We start from the raw sequence: 20,348 nt of genomic DNA on the forward strand, positions 1-20,348 counted from the left end.
TATGCTCGGTTTTCTATCCTTAGTTAACATCAGCATAACAACATTTAGCTTGCTGCAAAGACTGATTTTTTTTTTCATAAGAAATACAATTAAAATAAATAAAATTGTAGTTGCACCAAAAAAACTTAATTCATTCACCTTCATAAATATCACATCCTCACTCTTTGTTCAATAGTATAATTAATGTTGCTTTTTAAATTTATTTAAGATTATGATCTTAATAAAAAGTACTTATTTTTTTGTTTTCACAGTCATAGGTTGGGAACAACATTAGAGGGGCTCTAAATGTTGTCAGAAGTCAAATAAATTTAGCGGGAGAACTATCTCTTGCAATGGTACAGAGGTGTTTTCACTCCGTTAAGTTGTACAGTAGTTTGATATTTAGAGCGATTCAAATGAAAGTGCCTTTTAAGGGTAAATAGTTCTTGACTGGAACAGCATTACCATGACAACTGGAGAGCTAGAATAGAGACCACCATAAAAGTCAGGCGGTGGGAAAAGTTTCTCGTGCCAGGATTAGCCAGTACTGGTAATGCTATTTCAAACAATCAACAGCAGGTGGCATTCTAGTAGAGGAAACATTAATGAAAAAGAAACTCTGGCAGAATAATAAAAAAAGTGTTTGCCCAGACCTACAGTGGTGTGTTGCAAGTGCCTTTAAGGTGTTAAAAAAGCAGCAACACAAATAGGCAATATTTTTGTGCTTTTTTCTGTCAGTGCTAGGTATGGGTTTACTCTTGTTTGCCTCACCATACCTGATTTGCATTTTACTTTCACTCATACGCACACACCCACGCAACTAAACAATGGGTGTGGCTCAACAAAAAAAAGGTGACCACTGTCAATAGAAAACCATGGTTGGCTTGATAAATACCCTACGGACAAGACACTGAAGATGAAAAGGGAAAAACAAAACAAAACAAAATGCAGTTTATTTCAAGTTTTCTTAATGTTATGTTCAAATATGCAAGATAGGCATTATTTTATGAAATATGGAAATTTTTGTTTGTTTCTCAGAAACTAAAAAAAACTCATTCATTTTCATTTCTGCTTAGTCCCTTTATTAAACAGGGGTTACCACAGTGGAATGAACTGCCAACTTATCCAGCATATGTTATCACGCAGAGGAAACCCTTCCAGCTGCAACCCAGTACTGGGAGACATCCATACACCCTTGCATTCACACACATACACTACAGTGGGGGAAACCGAAGCACCCAGAGGAAACCCATGCCAACACGGAGAAAACATGCAAAATCCACACAAAAATGCCAGCTGATCCACCTGAGGCTCGAATCAGCGACCTTTTTGCTGTGAGGTTACAGTGCTATTTACTATGCCACCGTGTTGTGCTCAGACAAAGAATAAAATGTTTAAAAATAGGCAAGTTATGTTTGGACATATAGCTTCAGAATAATAATGTGTAACATAAAATAAATAAATTAAGCTTAGTGAGTTTAAGTGCCACGGGTTGAAGATTCTGGCACATTCTAAAACAGTTAAAGTGAAAAAAAAACTTAACATGGCTTAATGTACCTAAACATTAACTTTTCATTCATTTTCTTTTCGGCTTAGTCCTTTATTAATCTGGGGTTGCTGCAGCGCAATGAACCGCCAACTTATCCAGCATATGTTTTACGCAGTGGATGCCCTTCCAGCTGCAAATCCTCTCTGGGAAATAAACATCAACCATAGAAACCCAAATTTTTGTCAATCTTTACTTGCAATTAACCTCAACTACTGTAAAAAGAGGGAGCCCCAATTCCACAGTTAAAGTGAAAAACATCACATTAAGCGTTTTCTTCCAAAACACTTTGTGATGTCAAAAGAATGAACTCTGATTTTAGTAAGTAAAAATTTTACTGTTATGCATTTTAAGTCCATTATAAGGAAACAGCTTAATTCACCTTAACACCGACCAGGGAACCCCAAATATTCTGTCAAACTTGACTTATGATACCAATAACTTTTGTCAAAAGAGTGGGCCCTAATTCCATAGATAAAGTGAACAATATCACGTTGTGTTCTCTCACATTAAAGTTCATAATAAGAAAAGGCTTAACGTAACTTTACAACAACCGAGGGAAACCAAATGTTAAAAAAGCTGTTTATAAAATCAAGGTTAGAGTTAATCACAAGTAAATCTGATAGAAATTGTATTTTCCCCGCTTATTGTTAAGGTACTTTAAGCCACGTTAAGCTTTTTCCTTATAATAGACAATGGGGGAGAAAACGTTTAATGTGATATTTTTCACTTTATCTATGGAATTGGGGCTCGCTCTTTTTACAGTAGTTGAGGTTAATTGCAAGTAAAGTTTGACAAAATGTGGGTTACTCTGGTTGATGTTTAGGTACATTAAGCCATGTTAAGCTTTTTTTCACATTAAGTGTTTTAGAATGTGCCAGGATTTTGAGTGGCCATTGAGAGGAGCAATGTAGGAGAGAAACAAAAAGTAATTTATTTTAAATCTACAGACTTTCACTGATACGCTGTTACAAAACAAAAATCTAAAAAGTGTATTTTAGTTCTTTACTGTACTCAAAATACACAATGAAAACCCCCAAAATCTCAAAATTGTCAGGTGCTTTGAAAAAATCTGCAGTGACCTTTAACATTATTCACATTTCTTCACAAAATGAACACATCACAGTTGTAAACTGACATTTGCTCAGTGTACATACATCTTTTTCACGTGTAGATTTATTGATTAGCTTATAATGATTGTAGTGCTACAATCACAGAGGAAAGGGCTCAGAAATAACATTCAAAATAGAAAACTGAAGCAATATCAATAAAATATCATCACATCACATTGACATATATGCAACTTTCATTTCATGTCAAAGTCATAGCTTAAAGTGAATTTGCTAGTTTTAACTCCTATCTACAGCTGGAACAAGGATTCCATTGTGTCAGATTTCACCATGTTGCCATGGATGCATTCTAAAGCATGTTAATAAATCAGTGCTAAACACAGATAAGTCAATACATAAGCCTTTCTAGGAACATAAAAAGGCATTGTACATTGTAAATAAGGTACATCTGCAGAACTCTGTGTAAGCCAAGGATTCACTTGATGAGTGAGCCATCAGAATATAAGAACCAGAGGTGGCAAATGTGATTCTAGAGGTAGAAATTTGGATTTTAGGCTGTTTTAAGTTGTCATCATTTAAAATCAGAATTGATTTCACCATTAGCTGACAACTCTCTATTAGCGTTTATCTTTCATCTATAATTCTTTCACATAACCTATTTATTGTGATCATATTCAGCACCCACATGGAGGGAGTAGACACAGCTTAAAGATAAATGTCAAAAAAGCTTTACTTTGCGTGGTGTCTGGGTCATATTGAACAGCTTTAACCACTGTCATTATGCATGACCGATAACACTTTACAGTTTGGTTCGATTTGTTAACACAGTTTAGTTAACTAATTATGATATTAGATGCTAGTAGTGAAAAACAATGTTCATAATATGTATTAATCTACAGTGGGTTCATGTTAGTTTATAAATGTCCTTTTGTTCTTATTTATTCATAATAAATTAAAGAAATGGTTCATACAAAAATAGAAATACCAACAAAACAAAATAAATTATTTTGGATGTTGGAAAACCAGTAGCCAATGACTTCCATAGAATTTTTTATTTTTATTTTTTTTCCAATATTCTTCAAAGTACCTTAAAAAAAGAAACTGATAAATGGTAAATTACAGTTTCAGGTGAACCATCCCTTTAATTTTTTTACATTTACATAATTTTAACATTAGGGAAACTCGCATACACACAACACAACATAAGGAATACAAGGTCTGCCCACACTTTTACAGCTATTTTTATGAAGACCTCCTGAAGACGTAATGCTAACCCTAAACCAAACCCTCACAGGAAACAATCTGCAATCTTTTACATTTTCAAAATATCATTTTTGTATAATTAATGAGCTGTTTTCATCATGGGGACCAAAAATGTCTTCACAATGTCAAAACTTACTGGTATTGCTATATAGTAATTGTGGAGACATTTTGAATACAGACACATGCAAAACACACACAGACAGATAAGACAGATCAATAAAAATATTAATATTAAATTCCGTTGAGTATTCGTTTTTTGAACCATATTGTAAAATGTTATCGCTAATTCTAACACTGATTTTGCTAGGTGTAAAGCAACACATACTTTTGTATGTAAACATACTTTTATTTGACTACCTGTCAAATTAATATTAAGCAGATACTGTGAGAACATTTGATGCATATGTTGTTTGAGCTTTCTCAGGCCAAACTGAAACTTCACAGTCTCTAGCACCAGGTTTTGCCACTCCTGGTTGACCATATGGCTTTAAAAATAAAGAGCTAGCAGTACAGCATGTTCACAGAGAAGTCACAAAATACAGTGTCATCAGCAGCAAGACAGTGTACAGCGCTTGTACCCTGCATGAAAAGGCAAATTGAAAACAAGCAACTCGGCAAAGTATTTTGAGCATTTTAAAAACCATCACTGGAGAGGCATCTTCGAACTACTAGCTGTAGTACTCATTGCATCAGCTACACTAAGGTGTATTTGGAGAACATTCATAGACATGTAAGATCAAACAGTCTTCAGGTTGATTTGTCATCATGCACTGTGAACATTAAGATGAATCTTTGTGTGTTCATTAAGTTGTTTGAATTGAAATGTTACCCTAGTAAACAGTACTACAATTACTTTTACTACATATATAAAATAGAGCAAGCATATGTGTGTATATATTTGACATTGTTTTCTATTTTATTTGCTCTCAGCAATTTGTGAGAACATCTCAACAAGGTCTTAGTATTAATATAGAATATAAAACATGTTTAATCTAACACCAAGTACAATTTGTGATTGATGTGTTTTCTGTGACAGATGAAAACGTGTCAAGTATATGTAAGAAAAGGCCATCAAAACCATCCTCTCGTGGATGTGGAAGTGCTATTAAATGTGCTGTCAAATGGTGACAGTAGCTCATGGAATTCTTAAAAGTCTTGCTGAGCATCTAGCAACACAAATTCAGCTACAAAGGCTGTAGATACATTCAGAATAATTTAAAAGGCATTTGTGCCTCTTAAGTATGTGCAGAAAAAAAATGATTTTCCTTGTTGAACATTGTTTTTAGAACCACTATTTAACAAGTCCGCCCTATTTCCATGTGGGTTTGCTGGTCCTGCTGGAGATGATGGTGTCTCTAGTTGGTGTGGATCTGTCTGAGAAACTGCTACTTTTAAGGGAGTGATCCCGACCAGATTGTGAAGGTGTGTCACTGCTTCGACTGGAAGCTCTTACACTTTGAACCCTCCTAATCGAGCCTCCTAGTTTATCCTCACTCCTTGGTAAAGGCCCGCTACTGACAGACTCTGTTCTACCACCAGGCAATCTCTGAGAGCTAGTTCTCGATAGGCTCTTTGATGGTGTTCCGGTTACAGTTGCTGATGACATGTCTTTTTTAGATCTAGAAGTAGATGCCACAGTGTTGCGAGCAAAGCTAGGCAAAGGTGAAGAACTTTTTGGGGTGGTGTTAGGGCTGTCAGCGGTACCTCCTTCTGAGGTTCCTTGAGCCTGAGCTTGAGCCAAGGCACGCATTGTAGAGCGACACATCTTTTCCTCTGGTGCTGGTTTAGGAATGTTACGAACAGGTTTGGCATTGGCTTTCTTGATGGAGGGCCTGTGTTGAATTGAGTCCCTTCCCCAACGAGAGCTGCTTGGTGTCGAACCTCTTGGTGTCCTAGGATCCTCTGGTGGGAGGCTTGAATGTCTTGTAGGTCTACCTTGTCTCTCGCCTCTTCTGGCTGGCATGCTTTGGTCTCGAAATGGACGTCTGGGTTCAGAGCTCTCATGTACAGGTGGTTTATCAACCTTTCTCATGCTGCTACTAGATCGATTTTGCCTTGTAATGGGCACTACTTTTCGCATGTTCTGAGTCTCAGTAGCTGTGAGGGTTCTTGTAGGACGGCTGGTGTGAGCAGTCATCCCTTTGGATGAAGTCTTGGTTTTGATAAGTGTCGTTTTGGGGCTACCTGTCTGAACACTTTTCTCATCAACTCTTTGCCCTTCAGCTGTATCACAGCTGTCTGTCTCTGCTTCTTCAGTTGTTACAGATGGACTGACTGATTCTGAAGTTTGATCGACCCTTCCTACAAATGGTTCATCACTTGATGTGGACACAAAGTGACAGTCTGAAGACTCAAAATTGGATGAAAGAGAATTGGTGTCTTGAATGATTCTTGGAAAGTTGACATCCTGTAACTTTGGGATAAGTCCAGGTCCTTCTTTTATAATAGGAGAACTCTCAATCTCAGAACAGTCCAACACAATGGAACAATCCGTTTCAGTGCAGTCCATGACATAAAACACAGGTTTCTTACTGGAGGGATCAAGGGGCAATGGGGTGTCACAAGATGTTGAAGAGAAGGTACTTGTGTCTGCTTCGTCTCTCTGTGATGAGATTATTTTGTCATTCCATACTTTTTCTAGCTTATGCCCCTCCTCAGAACTCCTACTAGATGGTGGTGTATCAAGAACAAAAGCTTTGGGAAGGTCTTCTCGTTCCAGATCAGTCACACACACTTCATGTTGATTGTCCAAAGAAACATGACTGTTATTATTGATCTGGCTGGTTATCTCAAAGGGTTGAAGCCCAGGCACTAGTTTGCGTTTCTCAACAGAAACATTCATGTGTCCAATGCCTTGACCAGATGTCCCCTGAAAGACATTCTTTGTTTTATTTAATCGAGGTGTAAGACCACCTTCAGAAAGAGAACTATAGTTGTTATTATTATTACTATAGGGATCACTGTTCAAGTTGTAGCCTAAATTTGAGTATCTTGCCAAAGGACTGATTGGTTCAGTCTCAGCCGTTGGTGAAGCTGCTAGCTTCTCTTGGTAAACCTGACTTTGTGGATCTAGCTCTCTATTATCATCCTGCAAGACAAGCCATGGCATGGTCTTTCTTTGATGGTTCCTGCTTGAACGTGGCAGGCTGCTGAATTTGGCGTATTCACTTGCTGAAGACCCAGAGACCAGCTCCATATAGCCACGGAGGCTGCGGTCACTAGATGTGTGGTGGTAGCGGCGAGCACTAGCTGAGCGTCCTAAAGGACTGTGGGGGCTTTGAGGTCTTGATTGAAGCAGGAAGTCTAGGAGGCCATCTTTGGTTAAGATGTCAACATCATTTTCACTGCTGCTGCGACCAAAACCTCCATTACCACCTGTTTCAATATTGGCTGCACCCCAGGCACACCGTCTCTCCTCTAGTTCCCGTAAGCGGCGCTGTCTAGCTTCCTCTTTCAGTTCTCTGTCCGAGTTGTCCTGCAATTACAATAAATTGCTATTAAAGTGTGTGTTCAGAAATATATAATCTCTATCATGATGCATAAATGCCACAATGGATAGACAGGTAGACTTTTTTAGTTAATGTGTGTATACCTTCACAGCTTTTTTGAACTTTAGACAGAAATCTTGGAAGATTCTGAAGCACTCATCCAATTTGAAGGTGTCTTTGTCTTCACAGAAGAAGTCAATGAGGGCATTACCCTCTTTGCGCAAGTCCAGCCTGCGGTGCTTAAGGTCCTGCAAGGCTTTTGCAGAGCTCTAGCAAACAAGAGAAATGCAGGTGAGCCATTTTTATTAGTGGTTCATTATAGCAAATGAGATTAAAACAGAAAGACAACAGAAATACAAACAATACTAAATAACAAAATAAATCAACTATGAAAATCTATTTGGGGAAATTGTTCTTTATTTTACCTGCAAAAATGGATCTAGCTGCTTTTGCAGCTCATCGTCATCTTGAATCTTCTGTTCCAAAGACCGTGTTTTCACATAGAGTGAGGAAAACTCTCCTTCTATATTTTCTACTGAAATTCTATATAAGAGTAAGACAAAGTAAGGGTTTACAGAAAGAATAATGATTATATAAAATGTTAGCACTAGAAGTAATAGACTTTGTTTTGATATTGCTGTAGTCTTGTGCAACAAGATATGTAATATTTTGTAAAGGTTTATAGAAGATTAATTGAATATTAATAGGAGAAAATTATTAGTTTTGCAAAATTAACACTGACGTTACCTGGCTGCACTCTGAATATGTGTTAGCTTCTCTGGGAACTTTAAAAGTGCCTCATCCTTTTTCTGTGCTTCCTTCGTAAGAAAAATCAAGACAAATCAAAGTCAAAGCAGCTAAAACAAAATGTTGCCATTACTATTGCTACTTCTACTACAGTGTATTTCCTAAAACCAAAAATATGTATTTGAAAATGAAGAAAACTCTGCTACTGGTTGTGTACAGTACAACTCACTAATGCCACAAAATGGAGCAGGTTCATGCCAGGCTTGTTGGCCTTTGTGTCAGCCAGAGAGAGAAGAGAGGACAATTTGAAGCCTACAGCGTTTCCTGCATAGCCACCCTGTGAAAACACAGAGAAGATCAGTCAATGCCTGGTCAATGCAATAAAAACCACCAACACTTGTTGATTTAAAAATGAGGAGTACAGTCGTTGAAAAGACAGATTGAAAAGATATGCATGCATACATACAAACATAAAAAACACACACACACACACACACACACACACACACACACACACACACACACACACACACACACACACACACACACACACACACACACACACAAACACACATATATATATGTGTGTGTGTGTGTGTTTGTCTGTCTGTATGTATACACACAGTTGAAGTCAGAATTATTAGCCCCCCCCTTCAAATTTTGTTTTTCTTTTTTAAATATTTCTTAAATTAAGTAAACAGAGAAAGGATATTTCCAGAGTATGTCTGATATTTTTTCTTCTGGAGAAAGTATTTGTTTTATTTTGGCTAAAATAAAAGCAGTTTTAAATATTTTAGAAACCATTTTAAAGACATAATTATTATATATATATATACATACACACACATGTGTGTGTGTGTGTGTGTGTGTGTGTGTGTGTGTGTGTGTGTGTGTGTGTGTGTGTGTGTTTTCGATAGTCTACAAAACAAACCATTGTTATACAATGACTTGCCTTATTACACTAACCTGCCTGATTAACCTAGTTAAGCCTTAAATGTCACTTTTAAGCTGTATAGAAGTGCCTGGAAAAATATCTAGTCAAATATTATTTACTGTTATCATGGCAAAGATAAAATAAATTAGTTGTTAGAAATTTGTTATTAAAAGTATATATATATATGTATATATATGTATATATATGTTATGTTCAAAAAAAGCAGATGAAGCAAAAAGTTTAGGGAACTCTGCAATTACAATAAACTGAGAAAAAGCTGGGTAGACAAAGAGACTTACTGCGTTCATGATATTTCCCGCTTGGAGAACCAAATGTAAAATGGCATGGAGCTCTTCACAATTCATTAGATCTGTAGAATAATCAGTGGAAACATAACAATCACAGGCCATTTGGTAAATTACACAATGCTCCAAATGCTATTACTATCCTTCCCATTGTAAAGCCGAAGAAATTAAAAGGAAAACTAATGCTTAATGTCTTTTTTAAAGGAGAAAAAAGTGCTGACAATATAACATTGGGTACTTCTTGAAAGGCTGCTAGAAATAGTTACTGCAGAATTAACAAAACTCAATTTAGTTCTTACACCAGGGCAAAGATTAATAGGAGTGTATTTCAGTACTGTCAGGACTAAAAGGTCATGAGCCATTGGTTTCTTAGAGAAGGCTAATACAGGCACAGCTGAGTGATAGAAAATGACTCAGCAAAACGCACTCAACTCAGTCCTGCTGAAACTTCAATCTACTGTTTATTGGCCCACACATCACAGCGAATCTTTTGAAAATGGTCAATGGTGCATCAGATTATATAGGGTGGATAGCTGGTGACCTTGAGATAACTTGGTAATATGCCTAGTATGTTTATACCTTCAGTTGCCTGGCGCACAATGTTGATGTCACGACTCATGGCAGTACATAATGGGAAAAACTCTTCTTGAAGTACCATGACCTCGATACGCACATCAAAGCTGTAAAATTGAACACAAAATCCTAAGTTTTATGAAGATTTAGATATCAATGATAGATCAGGACAGTGTTTTCCAACCCTGTTCTTGAAGGCACACTAACAGTACACATTTTCAACCTCTTCCTATTCAAGCACACCTGAATCAAATCATCAGAACATCAGAAGAGACTCTAAAACCTAAAATGAATGGTTCAGATAAGGAAGACAGCTAAAACATGTACTGCTGGTGTGCCTCCAGAAACAGGATTGGAAAACACTAGATTAGTATTTTAATTGATAGAAGGGAGATCTCCTACCGTGGTACTTGAATGAGCTGGAACATGAAGGAATCAACCAGTGTCAGCTTATTTGCGTCTCCTTTGAATTCTCTCAATCTCTTCACCTAGTTAAATAATGTGAATTTTTTAAAGCCACATTTAAGTAACAACAAAATACAAAACATTTGCACGTACAGTAGATTTTTGTTCATTCTACATGCAAGTCATTCTTTTTTATAATATAGATTACCTTTGCTGTCTTGAAAAGTTAATCTTTAAAGCAATGATAATAAGATTGTTAAACACAAATAAATCTATACTGGGCATCATGTGTGTTAAAGAAAGATATACAACATGTGCAGAGCAGTGGGTCTCCAAGTTCAGAGCTGAAAATAACATACGTGCATATAATAAAGAAATGTTTGCCATTTATCGATTATCTGCCATACATGATTTTTGCCTTCTCTTTATTGGCCACAGTATTATTATTTATATCTCAACACAATCTCTTTTTCTGATTAAAGACACATACTTAAATTAAAGATTATAGATAATGGCAAGTATAAGACCTAGTTATTATAAACATATGAAATGTAATTAATATGGTATATTGTGAATTCCTTTTAAGGTGTACCGCAGGTTTGGAAAAGTCAAGGTTTTATAACCACCGAAAATTTCTGTAATACTGTTCCTACGGGATGTGTAAGATTTTTTTTATTTACTTTTTTTTTTAAGACAACAGTATCTCCAGCAGAAAAGGTATCCAAAGATGAAGTTTTTAAATTGTAAAGAAACCTGTGGACAGCAGAAGTCAATGATTCAAATGAATTATTTAGCCTGACATGTTTACTGTTCCGAAATATTAAAAATCTTTCAAAAAATAAAAAAAATATTGTTTTCAAAGGGGAAAAGGTTTTGATTTTTACCCAGACATTTAAATATATATATATATATTAGAGCAGTAATCACAATACCGTAATGTGGGGGATATTTTCTTTTTCATTAAAACTAATTGAGCATCGTGTCAACACCACAGCCTTCTTGAGTATTGTAGCTAACCATGCCAGTCCCTTATGACCACAGTGTACCCATTCTCTGATGGCTACTGCTAGCAGAATAACGGGTCATGTCAAAGCGCAAATCATCTCAGACTAGTTTCTTGAACATGACAATGATTTTACTTTAGTAAAATCCAAAGTATCTTTGGGATGTGGTGGACATTCGCATTATGGATGTGCAGTCGATGAATCTACAGCAACTGCGTGATTCTATCATGTCTATATGGACCAAAATCTCTGAGGAATTTTCCAGTACCTTGTTAAATCTATGCCACAAAGGATTAAGGCAAAAAGGGGTCCAGCCCGGTACTAGTTTAGTGTACCTAATAAAGTGGCCGGTAAGTGTATATCCCTATAATAGCAGACATAATTCTAACATTTTCTTTTGCCCTTTTTTAAATGTAAAACTGAAATTTCACTCTCACTATTTATGGTCATGCCGGATTATACAGAATTACTGCTGTAAAAAACTTTGTGAAATGCAAAAGATTTTGAATTTGGATTTTGTTGTTAATACTGCAGGATTACCTGATAGCACTCCTGTGACTACCCGTAGGTTCTTAAATGTCATGACTTTTTCAACACAAAATGAAGGGCTGGCTAAAGTTTTAATGGAGCCATTATCACTGGAATACTTTGTATAATTCATTGTAAAACAGATCTTTTCTGCAAGGTATAGGAATCTTTTCTAAATTATATGGACACTGGGATTGACATTATTGTGCTGTTTCTATTCCATGGATAAAATCGTCTCTGTACTTGTTGGAAATAGATGTGCTTGTTCTTTCACTTATGCAACAAATGAATAGATGTCTTTAATGTTTTTGTCTTTTTGATTTGCATTTTGTGGAAAATCAACTAAATTACTAAAAAAAAAAGCTTAAAGTAGTAAAAATGACTTAAAGAAATAAAGCTAAACACAGTTGTAAAGCTATCTTTATAGGGACTTCCCATAGATTTGATACTTTTTATACTGTATAATCACTTTAATCTATCCCCCTACTCCTAAATGCAACCCTTACAGGAAACAATCTGCATCTTAACATTTGCAAAATTCTTCATTCTGTCTAATTTAGGAATAAATTTACTAATAACCAAAAAGTGACTCTCTACAAGCTCAAAATTTACTGGTATTACAACACTTGTGGAGACATTTGGTTCTCACAATATGAGGAATACTGTATACTGCACAGACATGCACACACATACTGATTTGTAACTATATACATGTTGTTCAAAACCCTACATGATATAGTTATTAATTGTTAAGTGGCCTAGATGTTGTCTGGGACACATTTAGATAATAACAACAATAATGCAGCAATTACACTGGAAATAATATGAATCTCTGACTACCGCAAATCTGGTTTAAGGATTGAATTCATTTGTTTTTAATGCACACAGTTTCTTGTTTACACATAGTAGTGATTGGATCAAGGTTATAGTGGTAGAGTAAACGTGACTACGCAAATATGGCATACAGGTAAGGTTTCGAGTCTCACCTCATCTGCTTCTGGTAGTAGTTTGAGCAGTTCTTTCAGCGGCTCAGCTCCATATTGCTTACTGTTGAACAGACGGATGTCCTCTACTATTGCATGATTGGACCTGAGGGAAAAATACGCAACAGAAAATCAATTCTTGGCTCATGAAATGCAACCAAGATGTTCATTTGATTACATTGTAGTATATTCCAGTGTTTGCTCCAAAAAAAAAGCGTTAATACAAAGCTTTAACTATACACAGACATTGCGATTTATGTACAGTATATACAAATACTATAGGTCATAAACTCGATTTATGGAGGGCCACAGCTCTGCATAGTTTAGCTTAAAACACCTCCAACTCAAACCTGCTTGATAGTCTCAAGTAATCTTGAACAACTTGATTAGGATTAGTTGTATCTAGTAGTGTGTTTAATTTGGGTTGGAGAAAAAGGTGCAGAGTTCAGGAATATAGTTTAAGACTGTTGACTTATACAATGTAGGCATTTAAGGTTGGATTGGTTGCCTTAATTGCTGTGTAATTATTATAAATTAAACTTTTTTTGCAAAACAGCTACAAATTCTGTACATGTTGTTCTGCAAGACACTACTGTGAAGTTTGTATTTTCTACTTTTGAGGCTGGGATACAGTAATGTGTATCACTATGGTGTGCTACGTGTTATGTGTTATTTATTACGTAAAGACGCATGTCTTCGTTGAAAGGATGTGTAAGTTTAAACTTAATTATTCCAATTACTTGGTATATGGATCATGAAAAATGACCAAATAATGCACTGTAAATCATAGTTCATCAATACTGTATATTATAAATGGTATCTAAATAAATTACAGTGTCATCAAATTACTCAAATTACTAAATGCCCATGAAGCCATAAAACATTTCATATTTAGCTGGGGTGGGTAATCTGACCACAATCTTGCATCACAAAATATCACAATAGCATTGTTTATTCATTCATTTTTTTTTTTTGGCATAGTCCCTGTATTAATCTGGGGTCTCCACAGAGGAATAAACCACCAATTTATCCAGCATATGTTTTACGTGGCGGATGCCCTTCCAGCTGCAACCCATCACTGGGAAACACTCATACACTCTTATTCACACACATACACTATGGCCAATTTGTATTGTCCATGTCTTTGGACTGTGGGGAAAACCCACACAAACATAGGGAGAACATGCAAACTCGACAAAGAAATGCCAAATGATCCAGCCGAGGCGCGAACCATCGACCTTCTCGATGTGAGGTGACAGCGCTACCCCAGCAGCACCCTGTCGCCTGTTATATTATAACTGTATTAAATTATAATAGTATTATGCTAAAATGCATATAGTATTTTTATTTCAATTAGGTTTGATGGGTGTATTTGTATCAAAACTGGGCCAAAATTATTAAATAAAGATGATCCTCCATAAATATATTTATACGTAAGTACAAATAAAAGTAAATGTATCAAATGTTTTTGAGTTGTTTGGTTGTTGTGGTTTTCCAGAAATAAGCATTAAGAACTTTTTAGACAACTTTAAAGGCTATTTTGTTCATATTTAGATTTTAAACCTTGATCAAATAATATCCTAACTAAACAAACATTAAAAAAAAAGCTTATTCAATTAGTTTTCAGATGATTTCAATCTCCAAGAATTAACTTCTTTTGTTATCCAGAGTCACATACAGTTACTTGTGCTGCGTAGTTTTTGCGGTACAAATTAAACAAACCTTTATTTTTAAAGTTACAAAGCTCTCTGTTTTTTTATCTTTTGTTGTTTGCCTAAAAATGAGAGAAACCAGATCTATGGACAGATCTATTACACTGACACACATCCTGTTTTCTGTTTTTTTTCCCCCCTCAAACTAAATCCAAAACAAATAATACATTTTAGCTGTAAAACTTAAATAATTTTCACTAACAAAAAAGATGGTGTGTGGTCAAATCTAATGGTCAATGGAAACATTATAGGGGCGTGTGCAGGGAGATCATCTTACTCTACATTACAGATGTCAAACTCAGTTCCTGGAGGGCTGCAGCTCTGCACAGTTTAGTTTCAACTATAATTAAACACACCTGATCAAACTAATTAAGTGCTTTAGGCTTGCTTGATACAGATAGGTGTGTTGAAGCAGGGCTGGAACTAAACTGCTGGGTTGCGGGAGTTTGACACCCCTGCTCTGCATAGTAGTTAAAGACAATTCCCAAAGGATGTTTAACAGAGCAAAGAAATTTTCACATTATGTCTGATAATATTTTTTCCTCTAGAGAAAGTCTTATTAGTTTTATTTTGGCTAGAATAAAGTCAGTTTTTAATTTTTTAAAAAACATTTTAAGGTCAAAAATATTAGCCCATTTAAGGTATATTTTTTCGATAGTCTATAACTTGCCTAGTTAACCTAAATAACCTAGTTAAGCCTTTCAATGCCACTTTAAGCTGTATAGAAGTGTCTTGAAAAATATCTAGTAAAATATTATTTACTGTCATCATGGCAAAGATAAAATAAATCAGTTATTGGAAATGAGTTATTAAAACTATTATATTTAGAAATATGTGGAAAATATTTTTCTCTCCATTTAACAGAAATTGGGGAAAAAAATAAACGGGGGGCTAATAATTCAGGGGGTTTAATAATTCTGGCTTCAACTGTACATTAATATCCCTTGAAAATCTAAAAATACAGCCAAAAGCTGTAATAACTAATATATTCACTGAAGTCTTAACACTTAAAAAATGTATGCTGGAAGTCAGGGATTAATTATGACACGAGTGACTCAGTAGAGAAAGTTACCATACTACTCAATAAAATCCCAGACAGATAAAAACATGATATACAGTAACACTGATCACAGATGAAAGCGCCATCTTTCTGTGAGTTCATTTATAGCCATGCTGTCTTTGAGGATGTGGAAATACCTGTTCAAAAATAAACAAAAAAGCCTGTTTACACAAGACACATCCACCTTCACCTGCCTATTTCACCTTGCAACAGGTGAGGACGGTGTATAAACTTTTCTTGTTACATCTTTTCTTGGTTCACCATTTATTGAGTACCAACAATATTCAATGTGCTTATCCGTATCCAGTACTTTTCACAGTTAACTCATCCTCATGTGAACTCTCAAGTATCAATCACAACCTGAAAGCTATTGATCTTTACACAAGAGCTTTGGGTTTCCCTTGACCACCAGATCTTATTTCTGTGAGAGAGCGCATGCATGCAGACGATTCTTGCACGTGATGACTTTAAGAAACTTACTTCTTAAACTGTTTGAGGAAAATTCCAATGTTCATTCCTCTCTTGGAGTCCAAGATGCTGATCTGGGAAAGCAGAAAAATAGAGATTAATTAATGAGGATGGAAAGATATGCAAAGCACCACCAACACTGTGTTTTTTGTGTGTGTTTTAAGCAGCGTTGTGCTCATTCAAATTTTGAACCTTGAGAATTCAATGGCGCGCTGACTTGAATACAACTTCTGAAAAGCTAAATAAATACTACTGTATATTTTTGATGTTGCAAGAAGACTGTAGGTAGACATCCAGTGAAACGGCGTCCTGTTTTTAAAGGCACTGACCCATATTTCAGCTGTAGCTTTGATGTATTGATTTATTAGGAAAAGATTGTATTTGCTGCCACATTTCATCTTTCCTAAAATTTCCTAAAAAGCGGTGGTAGCAGATTTTATAGTAAAATAGTGTAGAATTTAATTAAAAAATATTACAATAATAAGCAGACAGCAGCAAAGAAATTGTGTTTACATTTTGCAGGTTTTTTTTATTTCAAACAAACTTTTTAATAAAGAGGGCAACGCAGTGGCACAGTAGGTAGTGCTGTCTCCTCACAGCAAGAAGGTCGCTGGTTCGAGCCTCGGCTGGGTCAGTTGGCGTTTCTGTGTGGAGATTTGCGTGGGTTTCCTCCGGGTGCTCCGGTTTACTCCACAGTCCAAAGACGTGGTACAGGTGAATTGGGTAGGCTAAACTGTCCGTAGTGTATGAGTCTGTATGATTGTTTCCTAGAGATGGGTTGTGGCTGGAAGGGCATCTGCTGCGTAAAACGTCAAGGATACATTGGTGGTTCATTCCGCTGTGGCGACCCCAGATTAATAACGGGACTAAGCCAAAAAGAAAATGATTGAATGAATTAATGAATGAATATAGAATTTTGGTGAGCACCAAATAAGCTGATATTGGGCCATATTTATAAACAGGGCACATTTACATGAGAAGCACATTCTAAAACAATGCTGATAGTAATGGAAATTTCTGATTATTTACTGACAATGTGCAAATTAAAGAACAAAGATGTAACATTTATTTGCATATGGAATAATAATTATCTATATAGATTATGTCAAAGTTAGCCAAATTAATAAAACAAATAAATAAATAAAAGCAGCTATTGTATACATATTGACGTAAAAGTACAGGTTTATATTATTTTTTTTATTCAAAAAAAAATTTTATTGGCTAAAGAATAGGCATATTTGCAAAATACCCAACTACAGGACAATGACGAAAACCTACTACAAGGTGTGGGAAAACACTTCAGAACTTTCCAGCACCTATGATCTCAGCTCATTATGTTTACTTGCAATAAGTGATATCTGATGATTTTTATGTGAGATAGTCCACAAGATGTGCATTTTGATAACTATTTGTGTTTTTAACATTTCAGGTGCTAGGAGAAAAGATTCTATGCTGTCTAAGGGAACCAAGATAGTTCTAGTATTACACGACTTACCCTAGTTGTTCATTCATTTACTTTTTGGCTTAGTCCCTTTATTAATCAATCCGGGGTCGCCACAGTGAAATGAACCGCCAATTTATCTAGCACATGTTTTATGGAAACCGGAGCACGTAGAGGAAACCCACGCGAACGCAGGAAAAACATGGAAACTCCACACAGAAACGCCAACCAACCCAGCCGAGGTTTGAACCAGCAACCTTCTTGCTGTGAGGTGACAGCACTACCTACTGCACCACTGCGTTGCCCACCCTAGTTGTCTGTTTAGCAAATCAAAGATGATGTAGGCCTATTTTGAAAACAATTCATTTGGACAAGGTGTAAAAAAAAGCAACTTTGGGATGTGGTGAAATGGGAGGTTGGGATCGTGGATGTGCAGCCAACAAATCTGCAGCAACTGCATGATGCTATCACTAGATTAAGGCAGCTTTAAAGGCAAAAAGGTGTCCAACCCAGTAACATGTACCTAATAGAGTGGCCGGTGATTGTATGTTCTTAATACTACTTATGGGTGAAATGTAGCCCTTTTAAAAGTACTCAAGGAGTGAGTTTTACTCTCTGAAAATTATTCCACTTTATAGCCTGCAAATAAAAAATGTCGCTTACATCATTGGCATTTGCTTTTAAGGGTGTTTCTAAATGTAAGTTCAATTATTTACCATTCATAGAATATACGTTTAAATGTGAGATTAATTTAATATGAGAACACATTACATTAATATGTGCACCTATAATAAGCCGAAAGAAACCAGGTTGATGCGTTTACTTGAAATGGATTATTCTTCTTAGCCAATTGCTGTAGACAAAACAATAACATATAAGGTAATAAATAAAATGAAAAAAAAAAACACACAGTAAAAGTACAAACACAGAGCAAACTGTACTGAAGTAAAAGTACGCTATTTTTAAAACTACTTAGTAAAGCAAAAGCCAGACAATAATATTATATTATTTCTGCTGAAATAGTAATAATTTAATAGGGTATATCCTTGAGTACCTTGTTTTTTCATCTGCCATATACAATACAGGTGTTTTTCTGGTAAACACAGCATCAGCACCAGGAAACCCTCAGCAGTGTGATGACTCATTTTGACCCATGAGATCATTTACTAACTAACATGACGCATTCATTTTAATAGTAACTAAGCATACACCAAGCCTGTCACTCTCTCTCTAGCACAAACATCTGCATGTCCCATGTGTGTGATACCTGCAATTTGTGACGCATTACAAACTCAAAAGACTAACAGGGCGGTGTCTGAAATTACAAACGAGACCACACACATGGTGCACGCCACTACCGACAGACAATACAGAAGCTTCATTAGATGTGCACAGGTACACTTGTTGGCTTCGAGGATAATTACAAAGCTACCCAGACTGACAACAACCACACAAAACAACGCAAAAACACAGCTGGCCGCTTAGATGCAAAACGATAAGCTCTCAGGTGCATATGCTTTTAGTTATAGTGACATGTAGGCATTGGCTTATATGAAATATATGATTCTGACTGACGGTGTGATAACCTTGGATAAAAATATCACAGTTTCACGTTATTGTGATTACTGCTCTAAAATATATTCTTTTTAAATGCCTGGGTAAAAAACTACAACTTTTACCCCTTTGAACACACTACATTTTATTTTGAACTACATTTTAAATTTTAAAAACTACAATTTTAAATGTCATCTTTGAAGATCTTTTCTGTTGGAGATGCTGTTGTCCTGAAAAAAAAAAAGCCTTACATATACCTGAAAATTTATGTAAACAGAACATTTTGGCAGTTTTAAAACCTTGACTTTTCCAAACCGCGGTATACCCTGAAAACGGTTATTGTTGCATGCCTAGTGACATGTTTGTTCAATGCAGAGGGCAAAAACTGAGCTGCCGGTCAAAAAAAAAAAAAAACAAAACAAAAAGAAGCTTAAGAGATGTCTAATCAAATTTTAGCATATCTACAGCCACACAAACATTTTCACATCTTGTAAAATAACTTTGTTTGGAATATATCTGATAATTTTACTTTTAATTTGTTATTGTACCTTATGCTTACACTGGATATAAACCAAATATATTGAAATTATATATTTTTGCATGTATGCATTCACAGCTTTAAAAATGCAAAATAGTATAACTTAATTATATACTTTAAGCACCTAAAACACCATGAACCTTTATTATTAGCAATACCAGAAGCAATAGGTGTTGTAATATCAAATAATTAATTAGGTCACACTTTATACTGATGGTCCGTTTGTTGAATTTAAGTTATATTGCAGATACATGCCAACTAATTCTGATACTGTTGAGGTTAGGGTTAGTTTAAGTTGACATGTACATGCAAAGTTTCTTGTAGTCAGTTAAATGTCTGTTAAAGGGGTATATCAACAGATATTAAGCAGACAGTCTACTAATACTCAAATGGACTATCAAAATAAAGTTTTATCATTAATTATAATTGTTATGTGATTGAACAAAGTAATCTTAATATTTTAACTACAACAAGATCAAATTCCATCAATTCATATTAATTTGTAAATCTTAAAATATGTTCAATCTGTAGATAAATACTTGCCTCTTAATAATCTTTTAGATTTTGTAAAAATGATCAGGCCTGTAGCCAGCCTGGTGAAAGAGGTGGTTCTTTTTTTTCCCTCAAAAAGTGGATCTATTGCAGTTATTCGCCTCATTTTCTGTTTAATTATGAGGTTTAAATACTGCATTTTAGTGACATTTTAAGGACATTTTTTTTTGCTGGATTAGCTTCTCGGATGGTTATCAT

General features: G+C 35.6%; 1 protein-coding gene across 1 annotated transcript in view; it reads right to left on the bottom strand.

Annotated features, from left to right (window-relative positions):
- Positions 1–2,671: 2,671 nt before the first annotated feature.
- fhdc1 (FH2 domain containing 1) overlaps positions 2,672–20,348 on the bottom strand; it is a 41,577-nt gene continuing 23,900 nt past the window's right edge. Inside the window, exons 3-12 of the mRNA XM_001920021.7 lie at positions 16,078–16,139; positions 12,829–12,931; positions 10,308–10,393; positions 9,912–10,012; positions 9,327–9,397; positions 8,323–8,430; positions 8,094–8,164; positions 7,772–7,889; positions 7,451–7,615; positions 2,672–7,333 (exon numbers count right to left, since the gene is read on the bottom strand). Coding sequence (XP_001920056.3) covers positions 5,168–7,333; positions 7,451–7,615; positions 7,772–7,889; positions 8,094–8,164; positions 8,323–8,430; positions 9,327–9,397; positions 9,912–10,012; positions 10,308–10,393; positions 12,829–12,931; positions 16,078–16,139 — 3,051 coding nt within the window. The 3' untranslated portion in view covers positions 2,672–5,167. The remainder of the gene's footprint in view (positions 7,334–7,450; positions 7,616–7,771; positions 7,890–8,093; positions 8,165–8,322; positions 8,431–9,326; positions 9,398–9,911; positions 10,013–10,307; positions 10,394–12,828; positions 12,932–16,077; positions 16,140–20,348) is intronic.

Source organism: Danio rerio, chromosome 1 (genome assembly GCF_049306965.1).
Source record: "Danio rerio strain Tuebingen ecotype United States chromosome 1, GRCz12tu, whole genome shotgun sequence".
NCBI lineage: Eukaryota > Metazoa > Chordata > Actinopteri > Cypriniformes > Danionidae > Danio > Danio rerio.